General features: G+C 45.2%; 1 protein-coding gene across 2 annotated transcripts in view; it reads right to left on the reverse strand.

Moving 5' to 3' along the window:
- Positions 1-13,220, reverse strand: part of RAB36 (RAB36, member RAS oncogene family) — a 133,816-nt gene extending 120,596 nt beyond the window's left edge. Inside the window, exons 1-2 of one of the 2 annotated variants that reach the window (XR_015300875.1) lie at positions 13,084-13,206; positions 3,632-3,737 (exon numbers count right to left, since the gene is read on the reverse strand). Coding sequence is in view for 1 of the 2 variants with exons in the window: in XM_086942802.1 (XP_086798928.1) it covers positions 3,632-3,700 (69 nt within the window). In the remaining variant the exon portion in view is untranslated. Of the gene's footprint in view, positions 1-3,631; positions 3,755-13,083 lie in introns of both variants that reach the window. The other variant, XM_086942802.1, reaches the window with a different exon arrangement.
- Between the last annotated feature and the right edge of the window lie 1,681 nt (positions 13,221-14,901).

Below are 14,901 nucleotides of genomic sequence, written 5' to 3' on the forward strand. Positions count from 1 at the left end.
TTATACCCAGTAATACATGATGTTCATGTTGTGTTGATTATTATGTGTGTTGAATACAAACGTTATTTACATACATCATGTGTGAAGATTCTTTTATGAGGCTCAGTGTATTATTGTGTGAGAGTACTGTGCTAGTGATTTACTCAGTGTATTTATTGTGTGAGAGTACTGTGCCAGTAATATACCCACTGCCTCTGGGATAAGCCTGACTGCTCTCTGCCACGATATCCAATGATGTGCACAGGTTATACAGTGTCTGTAATCACCCAGCCCTGATGGGAGTGGTAGGTTCTGCCTGGCGAGGGCCGTGCAACAGCCAACCAGAACGTGCTAGTTCCAACAGTGATATTATCTGATATTCTCTCAGTTGGGGCGGTGGTCCCAGTTCCTCACCCTTAATTACCAAGGTACCCAAGAAGCTCCTTGGGGTGCATCTCCTTCGCCCAGATAATCACTGTTCTGCCTATGGAGAGCAGGTGAAGTGTTCCCCCTGCTGACGCGTCCTCCATCTGGGCACTCACAGAGATCACCACTGCGGCCGTGGCTTCTCCATTAGTGGCATGGTCGTCACAGGTACGTAATAGCAACAAAGACCTTGGCCCTAGGCAGCTGGACGGGCCATATTGAACTAAGAGCAAGACGTGTCCTAGCCATCACCTTTCAACTGCTGCTACATTAATCTAACAGACTATGAACCAACAATTCAATTGATATTGGCTTGGGGCATTTATTTGCTGCTCATTTCTATGTACTTTACTGCACATTTGAATCATGGGTCAGAGAAGTTAGAAACGTTTCAGTTTAGAACAAATTACACTTATTTAACGCCACAGATCAAACAAAAACATACAAACTTCGTGGTGAAGTAGTGTGAAATACAAAACAATAAATGAACAAGTGATTATACAAACATTATGTTACCAGTCTTAATTCACAAACAAAGCAGCTACAATGGGCCATATGTATCATACTCTGATTTTGCAATTCACAAATTGTGATTTTTTGCTAATTGCTAATTGAGAATCGCAAAACGCTATGTATGTAGGTTTTTCAAATCATTTTGCGAATCCTACATGTTCCTTAATTGCAAATTGCAAATTGCGATTTGCAATTAAGGAAGGCATAGAGGCCCATAGGAATGAATGGGAAGACATTCTTAATTTGTGATTCTCAATTAGAGAATCACAAATTGAGAATACAATTTCAAGGGTGCCAGAGTGTCAGAAGGACTCCCTGTTGCACCCCTAAAAATGTGCATGTGTGACACACATGCATGCCCTAAAGGCATGTATGTGCGCCACATGGCACTTTGAAAAATGCAAAAAAGTGCAACTTGAAGTTGGTGGTAATTTTGCAAGGCAGTTTTTCTTTTATACATACCACTGAGCCCAATTGCGATCGCAAACACCGAAATTCTGCAAATTTCGGTGTTTGCGATCGCAATTTGGAATGATACATATGGCCCTATATCGTTTAACATCCACATTGTATAAATGAGTTAAGTAGCTGCTATCACGGGGAACAAAACAATCAAACCCAGTACTGAAACAATTCAAAAAGCATTTCCACTGGGCGGAAAAATTTAATCAAATACAGTAGTCCCCGTGTTGTGTAATGCGGACGCGTTTCGATACCCAGGGTTGCTTATGGGATTCTCTTCAGGGCGTGGACTGGTTGATCTGATCGATTTGAGTAAGCAATTCGGGTGTTGCAGGCGAAAAGATGCAAGTTAAAATGTAAGTATCATGACTTGCGCCAATCGAGCGATACTTCTACCAATGCAGTAGAATTAGAAGTATCGCCCGATTGGCGCAAGTCGTGATACTTACCCTGATTAATATAACAGGACTGAGGCCTCGCTGGTGGCTGGATAGATTTACAGCAAGCTTAGATCATTCTCCTATGCCATGACTTCTCTGCCCATCCTAGCTACATTTTGCTGAACAATGTTTCAACGATGAAAGAAATGCAAAGACAATAATGTACATACGAAAAAATAGTTCTGAACCTTCATTAACATTAGTCCTGATTGATACAATGTTGTCTCTGCAGAGTCTCTATCCCCGGTGCACGTCCCTTCTCCATCTTCCGATGTTGCCTACTTGGAAGGTGAATTTAGCAAACTAACAGGTTTGAGCAGGATGGTACTAATTATGTGCTCAGTATCACAGAGTTAGCCAACATTGCATGGAACCAATGCAAAACCAACGAAGTAAATGGCACTACCTAGTGCTAAGACAGTGTGTAAAAAAATCTTCTGGTCTCAACCTGCATCTGGTATATTTAAAAGATAAAGAATATGTTGAAGGAAAACATTATCCATCAGAGTCAACATTACTGAAGGTATGTTGCTTTTAATTCGCCAGGATACCGACTGTGTTCGATTAATAAGAAGAGCATGCATACCTGCAACATACTTAACTTTTATGCAAACACATTTTATTGTCTACTTAATATGTCAATTATATTTTATTTCTCACGGTTTGATTTAAAAATTCAATGTTTACGAATGGTCAGCATGTTACAAAATATGTGCATAAGCATACAAAAATGAATGCATCTAATGGAACAAACAATGTCTTCTGGAAATGCTACTCAATCACAAAACCCCAGATCAGGACAGAGGCTGCACTTGCTTTCTTCCCAAAGAATCTTCAGAAGGACCCAAATGACAGAGGCGTCAATACAAATCCTGAAAATTCTGTACACTGCAGAATGACAAGCACCTGGTGCAAAGAATTGGGAGAGTGTGCAACTTCAATAAACATACACCCCACAGCTTACCTTCCTTGTGATCCATAAGTGAACAAACTATCTAGGTGAGACAATATGCTGACTTTAGTACAGACTGACCTGATGCACCCCTCGACCACACCCACTTTAACGGATGGCTTCCATCGAACAGTGCCAATTGTACGGGCTCAAGAATTGACTCAGAGCAAATAATGAAGCTGAAGCAAATCTCGATCACTTAGCAAGATATTCAAGCCAGAAAACGTACAGCTCACCATTGATCTAAATAGTCAAAACGTGATCAAATTCCTGTTTAAATAAATGATTGCAGGGTGTTTACCATCTGCCAAGTATTAAAGACCATGACTTAGAACATGTTCAATAACTGTTAAGGACTATGATCAATGAAAGAGCTGAGGTGTATGTTACCTCCCTCCTGGTGACTTATCTCATGCAATTGATCTCATAACTTATTCACCTGATGCATGAACGTTTTATCTACAGAATGGTAGATAAAGAAAAACACCAAGGAGAAGTCAGCATAAAAACCCATGAACTCTTTGAAAGAAGAGAATAACCCCTCACCAACTGAGTCACTTTTCCTTTTGGACAGCATCAACTGCTGGTATGTGACGGCCTGGGTCTAAAAGTGCACGTGAGAGCCTGATTATGCGGCCATCATAATAAAAGGTTCTACAGGCTTTTAATAAATAGGAGCAGCATGATGGACACCCATAAAGACAGTTACAATGACCACTGGAAGGTTCAATGCTAAATGAACCCATGGTTCTTGCTTCTTAAATAGCACAGTGTGGGTTTCTCCTCTCCTCCATGCGTTGTGCAGTTGGCAGAGTGCCTGGGTACAATGGCTCACACTGCACAGTTCAGTGCCACTTACCTTGGGGAAATGAGATATGACTCTGTCCTTGCTGACAGGTGGCACCAGGTGAAGCATGTCGTAACTCATTGTTCTTCTCAGAGAAGGGCTAGAGCTCTCAATTTCCCTGTTGGTTGAATAGCACTAAAATAAGAATAGAAAACTGTTAGAAAAGGTAAAAACACTCAGCATTCAGCACTCACAGAATCCAATAAATGACTCAGGTTGCCTAGCAAATAGTAGAGCAAGTACACAAAACCAAACATCCAGCAAACACAGTTTTAATACCACTTTTATCACACACATTTGCCTCACTTAGAATCTCATAGCACATTGTACCGTAAAGCACTATGGCACAATTATCGCTTGCCCCAGTGTTACCCAGATATTGAACTCATTTTGATTATTCAGAAAAACATATGTAAACTTTGAAACGTTTTTTGCAACCGTTTTGCAGTGTTTTATCCCCGGCAAATTATCACCAGTGTATAACCAGTGGTAAATCTATGTGATAACCCCAAGTGAGCAAGTGCAATTTGTGCTACAGTCATAATAGGCACAAAGTATAACAAGCATTTTCAGCCTATGGTCTCGCATTTATGACAGTTTGAGCTATTGACATTGCAAATGACAATGCCTTTTATTTATGTGTTGTTTTTAAAACAGATGCATAAAGACATTGTCATTTACAATGCCAATAGCTTAAACTCTCGCAAATGCAAGCCCTATTGCATTGCTTATGCGTGCGGCACCCGTGCTATAAAAATAAAATAAAAAAGCGTTAGGAGATACTGTGTCCTGCCTGCAACTGCAACTGCAGGCAGGACAAAGCTATTAGAGAAAATAGTGCTCAGCTGCTGTGATAAAAGCCTACTGAGCAACAACACATGTTACAGGGGGTGTCGCCATGGGAGATTACAAAATGAGACAAGGCGGTACTTAGGAGGGACTACTTAGCCTTTTGACCAATGAACATCCACAGTTTACAGTGGACAATGACACAAGCCAATGAAACATGTGGACGAAGAGTGGGCGGAGCTTCAAGTCCCTACCTCAATACAGTATACCTCGAAGAGCAACGCATGTGCTACCCAGACTCGACCTAAAAATGGAGACCAAAAAATCTGTGCCTTATTTACACTTTGTGCTGTGGTCTTTGTATCATCAGTACCCAGGTTCTACAACATAAACTAGACCCAGTACCTAGTTCAAGTTCAAGTTCAGGAATTTGTATTGCGCACTACTCACCCAGAGGGTCTCAAGGCGCTTGAGGGAGGGTGGGTGCATTACTTATCGAATAGCCAGGTTTTTAGTTGCTTTCTGAAGGAGAGGTGGTTCTGTGTAAGTCGGAGGTGAGTGGGGAGAGAATTCCAGGTTTTGGCCGCTAAGTAGGAGAAGGATCTTCCTCCCATGGTGGATCTGTGGATGCGCGGAATTGCGGCGAGGGCTTGATTGGATGATCGTAGTTGGCGGGTGGGTGTGTAGAAGGACAGTCGTGTGTTGAGGCATTCGGGTCCTAGGTCGTAGAGGGCCTTGTGTGCGTGGGTGAGGAGACGGAACGTTATTCTCTTGTTGACAAGGAGCCAGTGGAGATCCTTCAGGTGACCGGAAATGTGAACATGACGGGGAATGTCCAGTATGAGTCTGGCTGAGGCGTTTTGGATGCGTTGGAGTTTTTTCTGTAGTTTGGCTGTGGTCCCGGCGTAAAGGGTATTTCCATAATCCAGTCGGCTGGTGACCAGTACGTGGGTGACTGTCTTTCTTGTTTTGGTGGGGATCCCGCAGAAGATTTTTTTGAGCATGCGTAGGATGTTGAAGCATGAAGATGAGACGGCGTTGACTTGTCTGGTCATCGAGAGGGAGGAGTCTAGGATGAAGCCCATGTTACGTGCGTGATCTGTAGGTATGGGTGCTGTACCCAGGGCCGGTGGCCACCATGAGTTGTCCCAGGCAGAGGGGGATGATCCTAAGATGAGGACTTCCGTTTTGTCCGAGTTAAGTTTTAAACGGCTGTTCTTCATCCATTCGGCTACTTCTTTCATTCCTTCGTGTAGATTCGTTTTGGCGGTGTTTGGGTCTTTGGTGAGGGAGAGGATCAGCTGGGTGTCGTCTGTGTAGGAGATGATGTTGAGGTTGTGTTGGCGCGCGATGGATGCGAGGGGACTCATGTATACGTTGAAGAGGGTGGGGCTGAGTGAAGATCCTTGTGGTACACCACAGATGACTTTGGTGGCCTCTGATTTGAATGGAGGGAGGTGGACTCTCTGGGTTCTTCCGGCGAGGAACAAGATGATCCAATCCAAAGCTTTTCCTTGTATTCCGACGTTGTTGAGGCTTTGTATGAGTGTGCTATGACATACTGTGTCGAAGGCGGCGGAGAGGTCGAGTAGGATGAGGGCAACTGTTTCTCCGTTGTCCAGTAGCGTTCGGATGTCGTCTGTAGCTGCGATGAGGGTGGTTTCGGTGCTGTGTTTGGCTCGGAAGCCGGACTGTGAAAGGTCGAGGGAATTGTTGGATTCAAGGAAGGCAGCGAGCTGACTATTGACGGCTTTCTCAATGACTTTGGCAGGGAATGGGAGGAGTGAGATGGGGCGGTAGTTCTTAAGTTCAGAGGGGTCTGCTGTGGGTTTCTTCAGAAGGGCGCTGAGTTCGGCATGTTTCCAGCTTTCCGGGAAGGTAGCGGAGTTGAAGGAACAGTTGATGACATCGCGGAGATGGGGTGCGATGATGGAGTCTGCTTTGTTGAAGATGTGGTGGGGACATGGGTCGGTTGGCGATCCTGAGTGAGTGGAGTTCATCAGGCGGATGGTGTCTTCAGTGGTGATTGGGTTCCAGGCGAAAAGGTTGTGAGAGTGCTGTTTTGGTTCGGAGGTGGGTGGAGTGGGCTGTTCATCGGACTGGTTTTCAAAGCTGTTATGTATGTCGGCGATTTTGTTGTGGAAGAAAGAGGATAAAGAGTTGCAGAGGTCTTGGGAGGGAGTGATGTCGTTGGTGCCGGCGGTGGGGTTGGTAAATTCTTTGACGATGTTGAATAGTTCCTTGCTGTTGTGGGCGTTGTTGTCGAGTCGATCCTTGAATGCTGATTTCTTGGTGGATCGGATCAATTGGTGGTGTTTGCGGGTGGCGTCCTTGAAGGTGGTCAGGTTGTCAGAGGTTGGGTTTTTTCTCCAGGTTTTCTCGAGGGTACGACATAACTTCTTGGATTTCTTAAGGTCATCGTTGAACCAGGGGGCCTTTTTGCTACCTTGTTTGATCTGATGGTTTTTCAAGGGTGCTAATACGTCAGCGCTGTGGGTGATCCATTGTGTGAGTTTGGTGGCAGCTTGGTTTGGGTCCGATGATATGGCAGGAGGGTTTTGGTTTAGCGATGTGAAGAGTTGGTCGGTAGTGATTTTGTTCCAGGTTCTTTGAGGAATAGGTTGTGGGGGGTTGTGGGTCGTGGTCTTTTTGCAGCTGAAGTGAACGCAGTTGTGGTCTGTCCAATGGAGAGCTGTGGTGTGATCGAAGGAGATGTGTTTGCTGGAGGTGAATATAGGGTCGAGCGTGTGTCCGGCAAGGTGGGTGGAGGTGTCAACAAGTTGTTTGAGTCCGAGATTGGCCAGGTTGCCCAGAAGGGTGGTGGTGTTGCTGTCGTTTTTCTTTTCCAGGTGGAAGTTGAGGTCTCCCAGTAGAATGTAGTTCTCGGAGGTGAGGGCATGTGGGCTGATGAAGTCGGTGATGTCTTCGTTGAATTGTGTGCGGGTTCCTGGTGGTCTGTAGATGAGGGTGCCTCTAAGTGTGGTCCTGGGGTCGGTGTGGATCTGGAAATGAAGGTGTTCGGCGGTCGCTAGGTTATCGTCGGAGCAGGTCGTGATTCGGATGGTGTTCTTATGGACGATGGCGATGCCTCCTCCTGTTTGGTTGGTGCGGTCTTTTCGGATGATCTTGTAAGCGTCCGGGATGGCTATGGTGATGTCGGGCGCTGATGAAGCGTTCATCCAGGTTTCTGTAAGGAAGGCGACGTCCGGCGATGCAGTGTCGAGTAGGTCCCAGAGTTCAGTGGCGTGTCTGTGGACCGAGCGGGTGTTCAGCAGGATGCACTTCAGGTGGTTGGAGTTGGAGCTGTGTTTGGAGGTAGTGGATTTGGTGTGGGTCCTGGTGCAGGCGAACTTGCAGGAGTGGCAGGCGAAAGGACCATGGGTGTGTCCTGGGGCAGCTTCGCAGCATTGTGGTGTGCGTCCGGGGTTAAGGGCAAAGAGGGTAGCGGCGCCAAACGTTATGAGGGAGGAGTGGGTTTTGCGAGGACCAGGGGGTCTGGCGCTGGGCGCGGTCCAGGCACGGACGGGCGTAGACGGGCTTACCTTTGGCGCGCCTTCGGCGCGCATGGGGCGCGTCCGCTGCGCGTAGGTCCATCTGTCATAAATGGATATTGGAGGGGGCGGAGGGAGGGAGGGGCAGCTGGGAGGCGGGAGCGAGGTGGAGGGACGGGCTGGAGGCACAACCACCAAATGGCAGCGACAACAAGGCAAACAGGACGAGACTGGGGCACGATGTGAAAATGCAGCTATGGGCACAATCAGGCACAAATTAAACTAAGGAAGCTATGCGGGCAATGCGAGCAGTGGAGCGCTATGATAGTACACAGGCACAATTCACAATTAAGCACAAATATTATTATAGGCAATGCGAGCGCTTGAGCAAAATTAAGCGCTACAAAACTGAGCAGGCAATTAAGCGCTACAAAACTGAGCAGGCAACAATTAAATGTGAGTCAGGCTGGTCAGAAATGTTTTTGGCAGCAGTGGGGAGCAAAGCGCTACGATACCAAGAGGAGATACCAGGGAGGAGCGACCGCTACTTGCAGGGGTCAGGCTGGTCTAGGAATTACTGTATATTGCAAGTTACCACCAAGTGCCAACATGCAATACTCAGAGCATCTAATAATCACAGCTCTGTTATTCTCAGTACCATCCACCAGTGCCATCTACAGAGTAGACACAGCTTATTGTGCAGTGTGCAATACAGCCAGTATCCACCATCCTCTGTACTTTGCAACTCACACTGCCATCTCTTAAAGTCCTATACCCAGCATTAGATGCCTTGTATCAACATTACAAAAATGTAGAGCCACCAATAGACTAACATCTGCTTTTACAGTGCTTAGAAGCTGCATAAGTGTGGTGTGAAGCACTATATCAAAAGCAAGTAATTAAATGTATTAAATTCTAGAATAAACCACATAGGTTGCTTTTAACCACATGGCATTCAGCAGAATTAGCATTTTTCTTAACGATTAATTCAGTCAACTCTGGTGGCACACACTTTAGTACTCCATCCTGCTGAATTCCAGTACCACTGCCTACACCCCTGTGTCTCTGCCCAGTACCCAGGGACCACTCTACCCATTGTGCCCCAAGGAAGATTCAAAATGATCTCCACCCTTTGCCCACATGCACTTTCTATGCAACTCCTAGATCATAGCACAGTATCAATACCCCCATGTATTTTCTTACTGCAGCCCCTTTCGTTTGCACCCTACACATCCATACTCTCATTGATACGCTAAGTACAGCCCGGGGGCGGCATGCGGCCCTCCTGACCTTTATATCCTGACCTTTATATGGGTCAATAGCAGCAATGGGCTTCTGTTTACTCAATTCAGTACTAACAATAAAAATATGTTAAATAAACAGGCAAGCATTTATTTAAAGGTTCATTGGTGTTAAAGAAAGGAGGTAATGAGGGAGTCCTGCACTGCTTAACTATAGCAACACAGTGGCGTAGCTAGGCACTTTGCCGCCCTTGTCGGCCACGGCTTTTGCGCCAGAAAAATTGTAAAATAGCTGGTGGGAGTCCTGGGGGGGTCCGCCGCCCCCAAAACTCGTGCCGCCCGGGGCGGACCGCTCCCCTCCCCTTGCCACGCCACTGTAGCAACAACTTCATTTTTAAAGACATCTTACAGCAAAAGTGTAAAAATATGACCAAGTCTCTTCAGAATTCAAAAAGAGATTTAATTAACATGCAGAATCTTTTCACCTTAGTACAGCAGATTATAAAACATCTTACAGCAAAAGTGTAAAAATAGGATAGTCTCTTCAAAATTCAAAAAGTGTATTTAATTGACATGCAGAAGCTCTTCACCTTAGTACAGCCAATTATATCAGTGTATTAAGAAGTATTAATGAGAAAGTGTTTGCAAACATGGATTTGAAACATAAACACTTCCCGCCACCCTGACAACAATGCCAATAGTGAACTAAAGAGACAAGTCAGTTGTTATGTGCACTCTTTGGGTGGCTTGGGTTCCTATTATACATGAACAACATTATAGTTTATAAAATCAAACATAGAGAAGGTTTTGTACAGCAGCATCTCTTATATGTGAAAATGAAGAAAACAGAGGGAAAGTAAATTAAAACAATTGCCTAGGATCACAGAGTTTGGTAAAGTGGGGAAGCCGGGATTAATCGCAAGTTTTCTGGTTTCACATTGTTCATTTCGGCCACTAGATGTATATGCGTTACTTACTTACCTTACCGCCAATCCCCGATCCTCCCCCTACCCACCCGCCACCCCATAGGAATCAATGTGACCCTCGGACCTCAGTCACATCACAGAGTGAACTTTTTGGCCCCATGGAAAATGAGTAGCCATTCTCTATACCATACACCCTATAGTCCACATCCTATCACCCGACACCCAATTCGTCTGCATTATTCTTTATTTTTGCATTCTGCCTAATGTGCCCAATCACCCAAATCTTCGGATTCCCTCAGAATTTCAATCTACCTTGGACTATACCAAGAGCACAAAGGAAGATGATATAGAAGCCTCGTAGGAATCACTCAATGTGCAATTTGGAAGTATAATTGGAGAAAGAATGCTACTTTTAAAAGGCCAGGTTCCCTGAGCATGTGTAACCAGCAGGCAGACCTTGATGCAATAAAGTGCCAAACTGTAAACGAGAAGCACATGAACCACTTCTGACAGATTCGCATTTGAAGTGTGTTATTGGTGTGAAGCAGGGCCAGACTGGCCGATAGAGCAATCAGGCAATGTCCGACCGGGTGTTCTGACAGGTCAGTGTGTGGGCCATTTTATTGGCTGTCTATGGGCCTATTTTAGGGTCTACTGGCCAAGCTGCACTAGTGATTTCCCTAATATTAAAACAAACTGTGCCTGCAGTAAACTCAAATCCATGCAATCTTCCATATCTTGAAGAAAACATACGTATTCAAACCTGCCCACATTTGCAAACACGGGCCATTTTTTTTTTGTTTAAATAATTCTATAATGGAGGCCACTTCTATGTTTGTGTTCGGGCCTGTTTTCTATCCAAGTCCGGTTTAGAACTAAAATCTATAGCAGGTGTGTAGGTATATATCAGAATTAATATAAGTAGGTGCTGCACCACACCAGGACTAGTGAACTGGCATACTAGTATGAATTGAGAGAACCCTCAGATTAGAAAGCAATATTCTTCCTGGATGGGTGTTTACAAACCTCACTGGATGCAATGATACCAACTGCGGCGTTATTTCATAGGACTTGCGTTTTTACCAGCTGCTCAGCAGGCCCACATGAATTGCCTTACTATATACAGCTTCCCTGAGATAAACCTTAGATTACCATCGAAATATCTAATTTGGGGAAGGCTGTGCTCACAGTTTCGTGACATTTGAGAATGAAGGTGCCTATGTAGAGAACGGAATCAACCTGCACTGTCATTGTAGACACAGCCATGACCTGTGAACTACAGCGTCACTTCCTGTCTAAACATGACAACGGATTAGCCGGGTCTGGTGGCTCGGTGAACTAATGTGTCCATTGCATGGGCCTGTGTGCAACCGCATGGGCACAGGTTCGAATCCCCATCGATCCACGCAGCCTTTCATCCATCTGGGGTCGATAAAATCAGTACCAAAAAGCATCTGTTATTCAGCGCCAGGATACCTACGGGTGAACATGCGCTTTACAAATACTTATGTTATTAAAAAAAAGGCCGACCTCTAGTAGAATCCGTTCATTCCCATGAAGTGAGAGATAACTCCATCCATCTGATGTACTCTGTTTCATGAGTCAGGCATCGTCTGCATTACTGCAAAAGCCAAGCCCGAGGGCATGAACATATATAACCAAGTGGGGAACTGTATAGATGCTAATAGTGGGGCGATGCTCTATACAACAGTACGCTTGGTGGAGGGCACGCCAGCCTAAATATTTGTTGGTCCTAGCATGGTTTTAAACAGCCCCGTTTTATACGTCGGATGCAACGCTCATTATAAATTATATATTAGCTGATGGTATAGATAGTGTAGGCTCCAAAGTAGTCTAACTTTATCAGTAGAGCACATCGCGTCATCTTACTAATTATGAATGCAAACAGTCCAAAAGTCTCAACAGCATCGAGTAACAGGTGCAACAGAAAGAAAACGATCACTCCTCACATTCCAAGGCAATGCCCTCCCACCCCCCACATACAACGCAGTTCTATTCCCCATACCTCATCCCAGGACAGGATTAACCATTAAGAAAAATAAGCACGTGCTTAGGGCATCAAGGGAAGGGGAAGGCACCACAGACATTTTTCATTGCCGGATTTACCAAGCACCATATGGTGCAAAACTGCAAACGGAGCAGCTGAGCCTATAAAGTGGAGCATACAAAAAGTAACATTACTTTCCATCTTACTGTAAGTATTGCTTCATTTCGAAAAAAGAACATTTCATTTTAGGGTTTATTATTGTTTATATTTTGAATTAGATATATATGGGGGGGGGGGCACCAAAATCTTTTAAGCGCATAAGGCCTCTAAAAGTCAAAATCAGGCTCTGCCTCTTCCCACTACTGATGAGCCCAATACCTATTCACCCTGAACCAAAAATCCCCACACTGCCTGCCCTCTGTATCTCACACCCGTGCACCCCTACTTTCTGCACCCTTACGGACCCAGCATCCTACAGAATGCTTCTGCACTACGGACCTGTATCCTACAGGCTCTTTCTTTTAACCAAAATGTTATAAACCCAACACCCTAAACAATTGCATCCTGTAGTCTAGCACCATAACCTCTGCACCATGCAGTCATGTTGGCTACGCCTCTCCTACATATAAACCAGACACGTAGTTCCCCCCCAACACATTCCTACTTCACCCTGTAGCTCTGCATAATAAACTCTCACCCCCTGTAGCCCCCACCCCCATAACAAGAAACCCTAAAGTACTGCGCCATGTATACCAGCATTCTATCTGTGGGACTACAGCCATGCACTCTGTACTTTGCACCCTAATATCTCGTTCACACTATATCCACTGCAACCTATATCCCTCAGCATTAAAATTATACCATTGGACAGCACCCTACAATCTACGTCTCAAGGATACCCACACTATCTACCAGCTATCATATAGGGCCCCATGGGACGATGCCTTCGGGTTCTCCCTAATCCCTTCACCTAGTACCGAAGCATAAGTTCCCCGGCGCCTGTACTTACCGAGCCTAAAGAGGCACCCGTCCTCCGGCCCCGGTGCTACCGAGCAGCCTCGCTGACAGCAGTCTCCAGGCACGGAGCTGTGCAGCCGGCCGCGTCTCCATAGCAACCCCGGCTCGCATCAGTAGGCGGAGCCTCGCGGGTGTTCGAGGGAAAAGGGCGGGGCTATACTGAGAGGCCAGATCTGACCTGCCATATGTAAAGGGCGTGGCTAGAGTCCGTGGTCGGGCAGAGGGGGAGGGTCCGAGATGTACCAGGCTGACTGAGTTATGGCGCAAGACTTTGAAACCAATATGGCTACCAGCTGTGTCAACGACGCTAGGTGCTACCTGGACGACCGCATTGCAATAAGATCTCTCGTAGGCATTGAAAAAGGACAATTGAAGAGCTGACAAGTGTTTTCATTTTTTATTCAAATACCATTCGTAGCTTATCGTATATGCGTTTCGTTTTAATCTTTACATTGAATATTTTTTTATTTTATTCCCTCTTTTAATCTCAAAATAAGACACATATAAGACATATATGTCACCGGGCTAGTTATAATATGTATGATTTTCGTTATGTGAAATGTTGTAGCCTTTCGCAGCCATCCAAACATCTCCTTTCCAAAATGGCGCTCAAGATTGTATAAATCAAGGTTTACACAATCTTCGCGACGAGCAATTCAACCTCCTGCATTACTTATACCCCTGCCATATATTTTAAGGATATTGAAAGTCCCCGAGGAGTTTCATGACTTTATAGAGATACAAGGCCGAAGACCAACTTCCTTTGTAAGGTTATGGAACTGCAGAGTGACTTGCAGTAACCTTCTCAGGTACAACAGGAGGTCCTTTATTCCTTATAATATGTGGTCACATCATCACCTTTACCAAAAACCACATAAATCCTTGATGCTTAGGTCTTTTATATGAAGGAGAGAGCATGGTTGCAAACATGGAGAATACAAATAGAATTTCTACTTCAAAATGAAACACATAAAAAAGTTGTATATTTGTTGCAAAAATATATTAGAATTAGTTTAATACAAGATAGTTTTTTGATTTTTTTAAAAGGTGCAGTAGAAACTTGCAGAAAGATCCTAACTTTTCTATCATAACCCAAGGACTGCAAAAACAAACATGCAGCCATAAATATCTCCTTTCTTCTTTTCAATGTACAGATACAAACCAGATTTAAACTGCTCCTTCAATTATGCTCCGTGACCTGACCTGCCAGGAACCTGAGAGGAAACTCAGCTGCTGGCTCTAGCAGCAGGCATTGTGATGTGGAAAAAGGTAGGGCCAGTGACCTTTTTCAGAGTTGCCCGGCGTTAACCGCCTCTATACCCACTCAAGTTACCAAACAAAGAGGCAGGCGCTGGAGACTGGAAGGCAGGAAACAGAAGTTTATTCCGACGGAGCAGAACACATCAAATCAGACAACAGGGTATCTTCTCGAGGTGCTCTAACCGCATCTCTGAGGCCTGGCCTCATATACACAAGTTTATTGTTTTATTATGTAAAACACATCTCTGTCACTACTTTGATGTATGGAAAGACATCCTCGGAATCCCTGCTTCAGGCCCGTTCCCACACACATTTACAGTAAGTCCCCACCCCGGTCACAACAGGTGATGATTATCGCGCAGCTGGACATTCCGCCGATTCACGGAATGTATGTGGTTGATCGGATCTCATGGGGTGGGGGCTTTGATCAACTCGTGGATCCTTTGATGGGGGAAGCTTCCTACTGTACAGGGGGGGGGGGCAATAAACAGTATCCGCAGGGCCAGGTGGCGGCCTGGGAACGAGTAGGACAAACGGGCTCACAGGAAAA

The sequence above is a fragment of the Lissotriton vulgaris genome, chromosome 11 (genome assembly GCF_964263255.1).
Source record: "Lissotriton vulgaris chromosome 11, aLisVul1.2, whole genome shotgun sequence".
Taxonomy (NCBI): Eukaryota; Metazoa; Chordata; class Amphibia; order Caudata; family Salamandridae; genus Lissotriton; species Lissotriton vulgaris.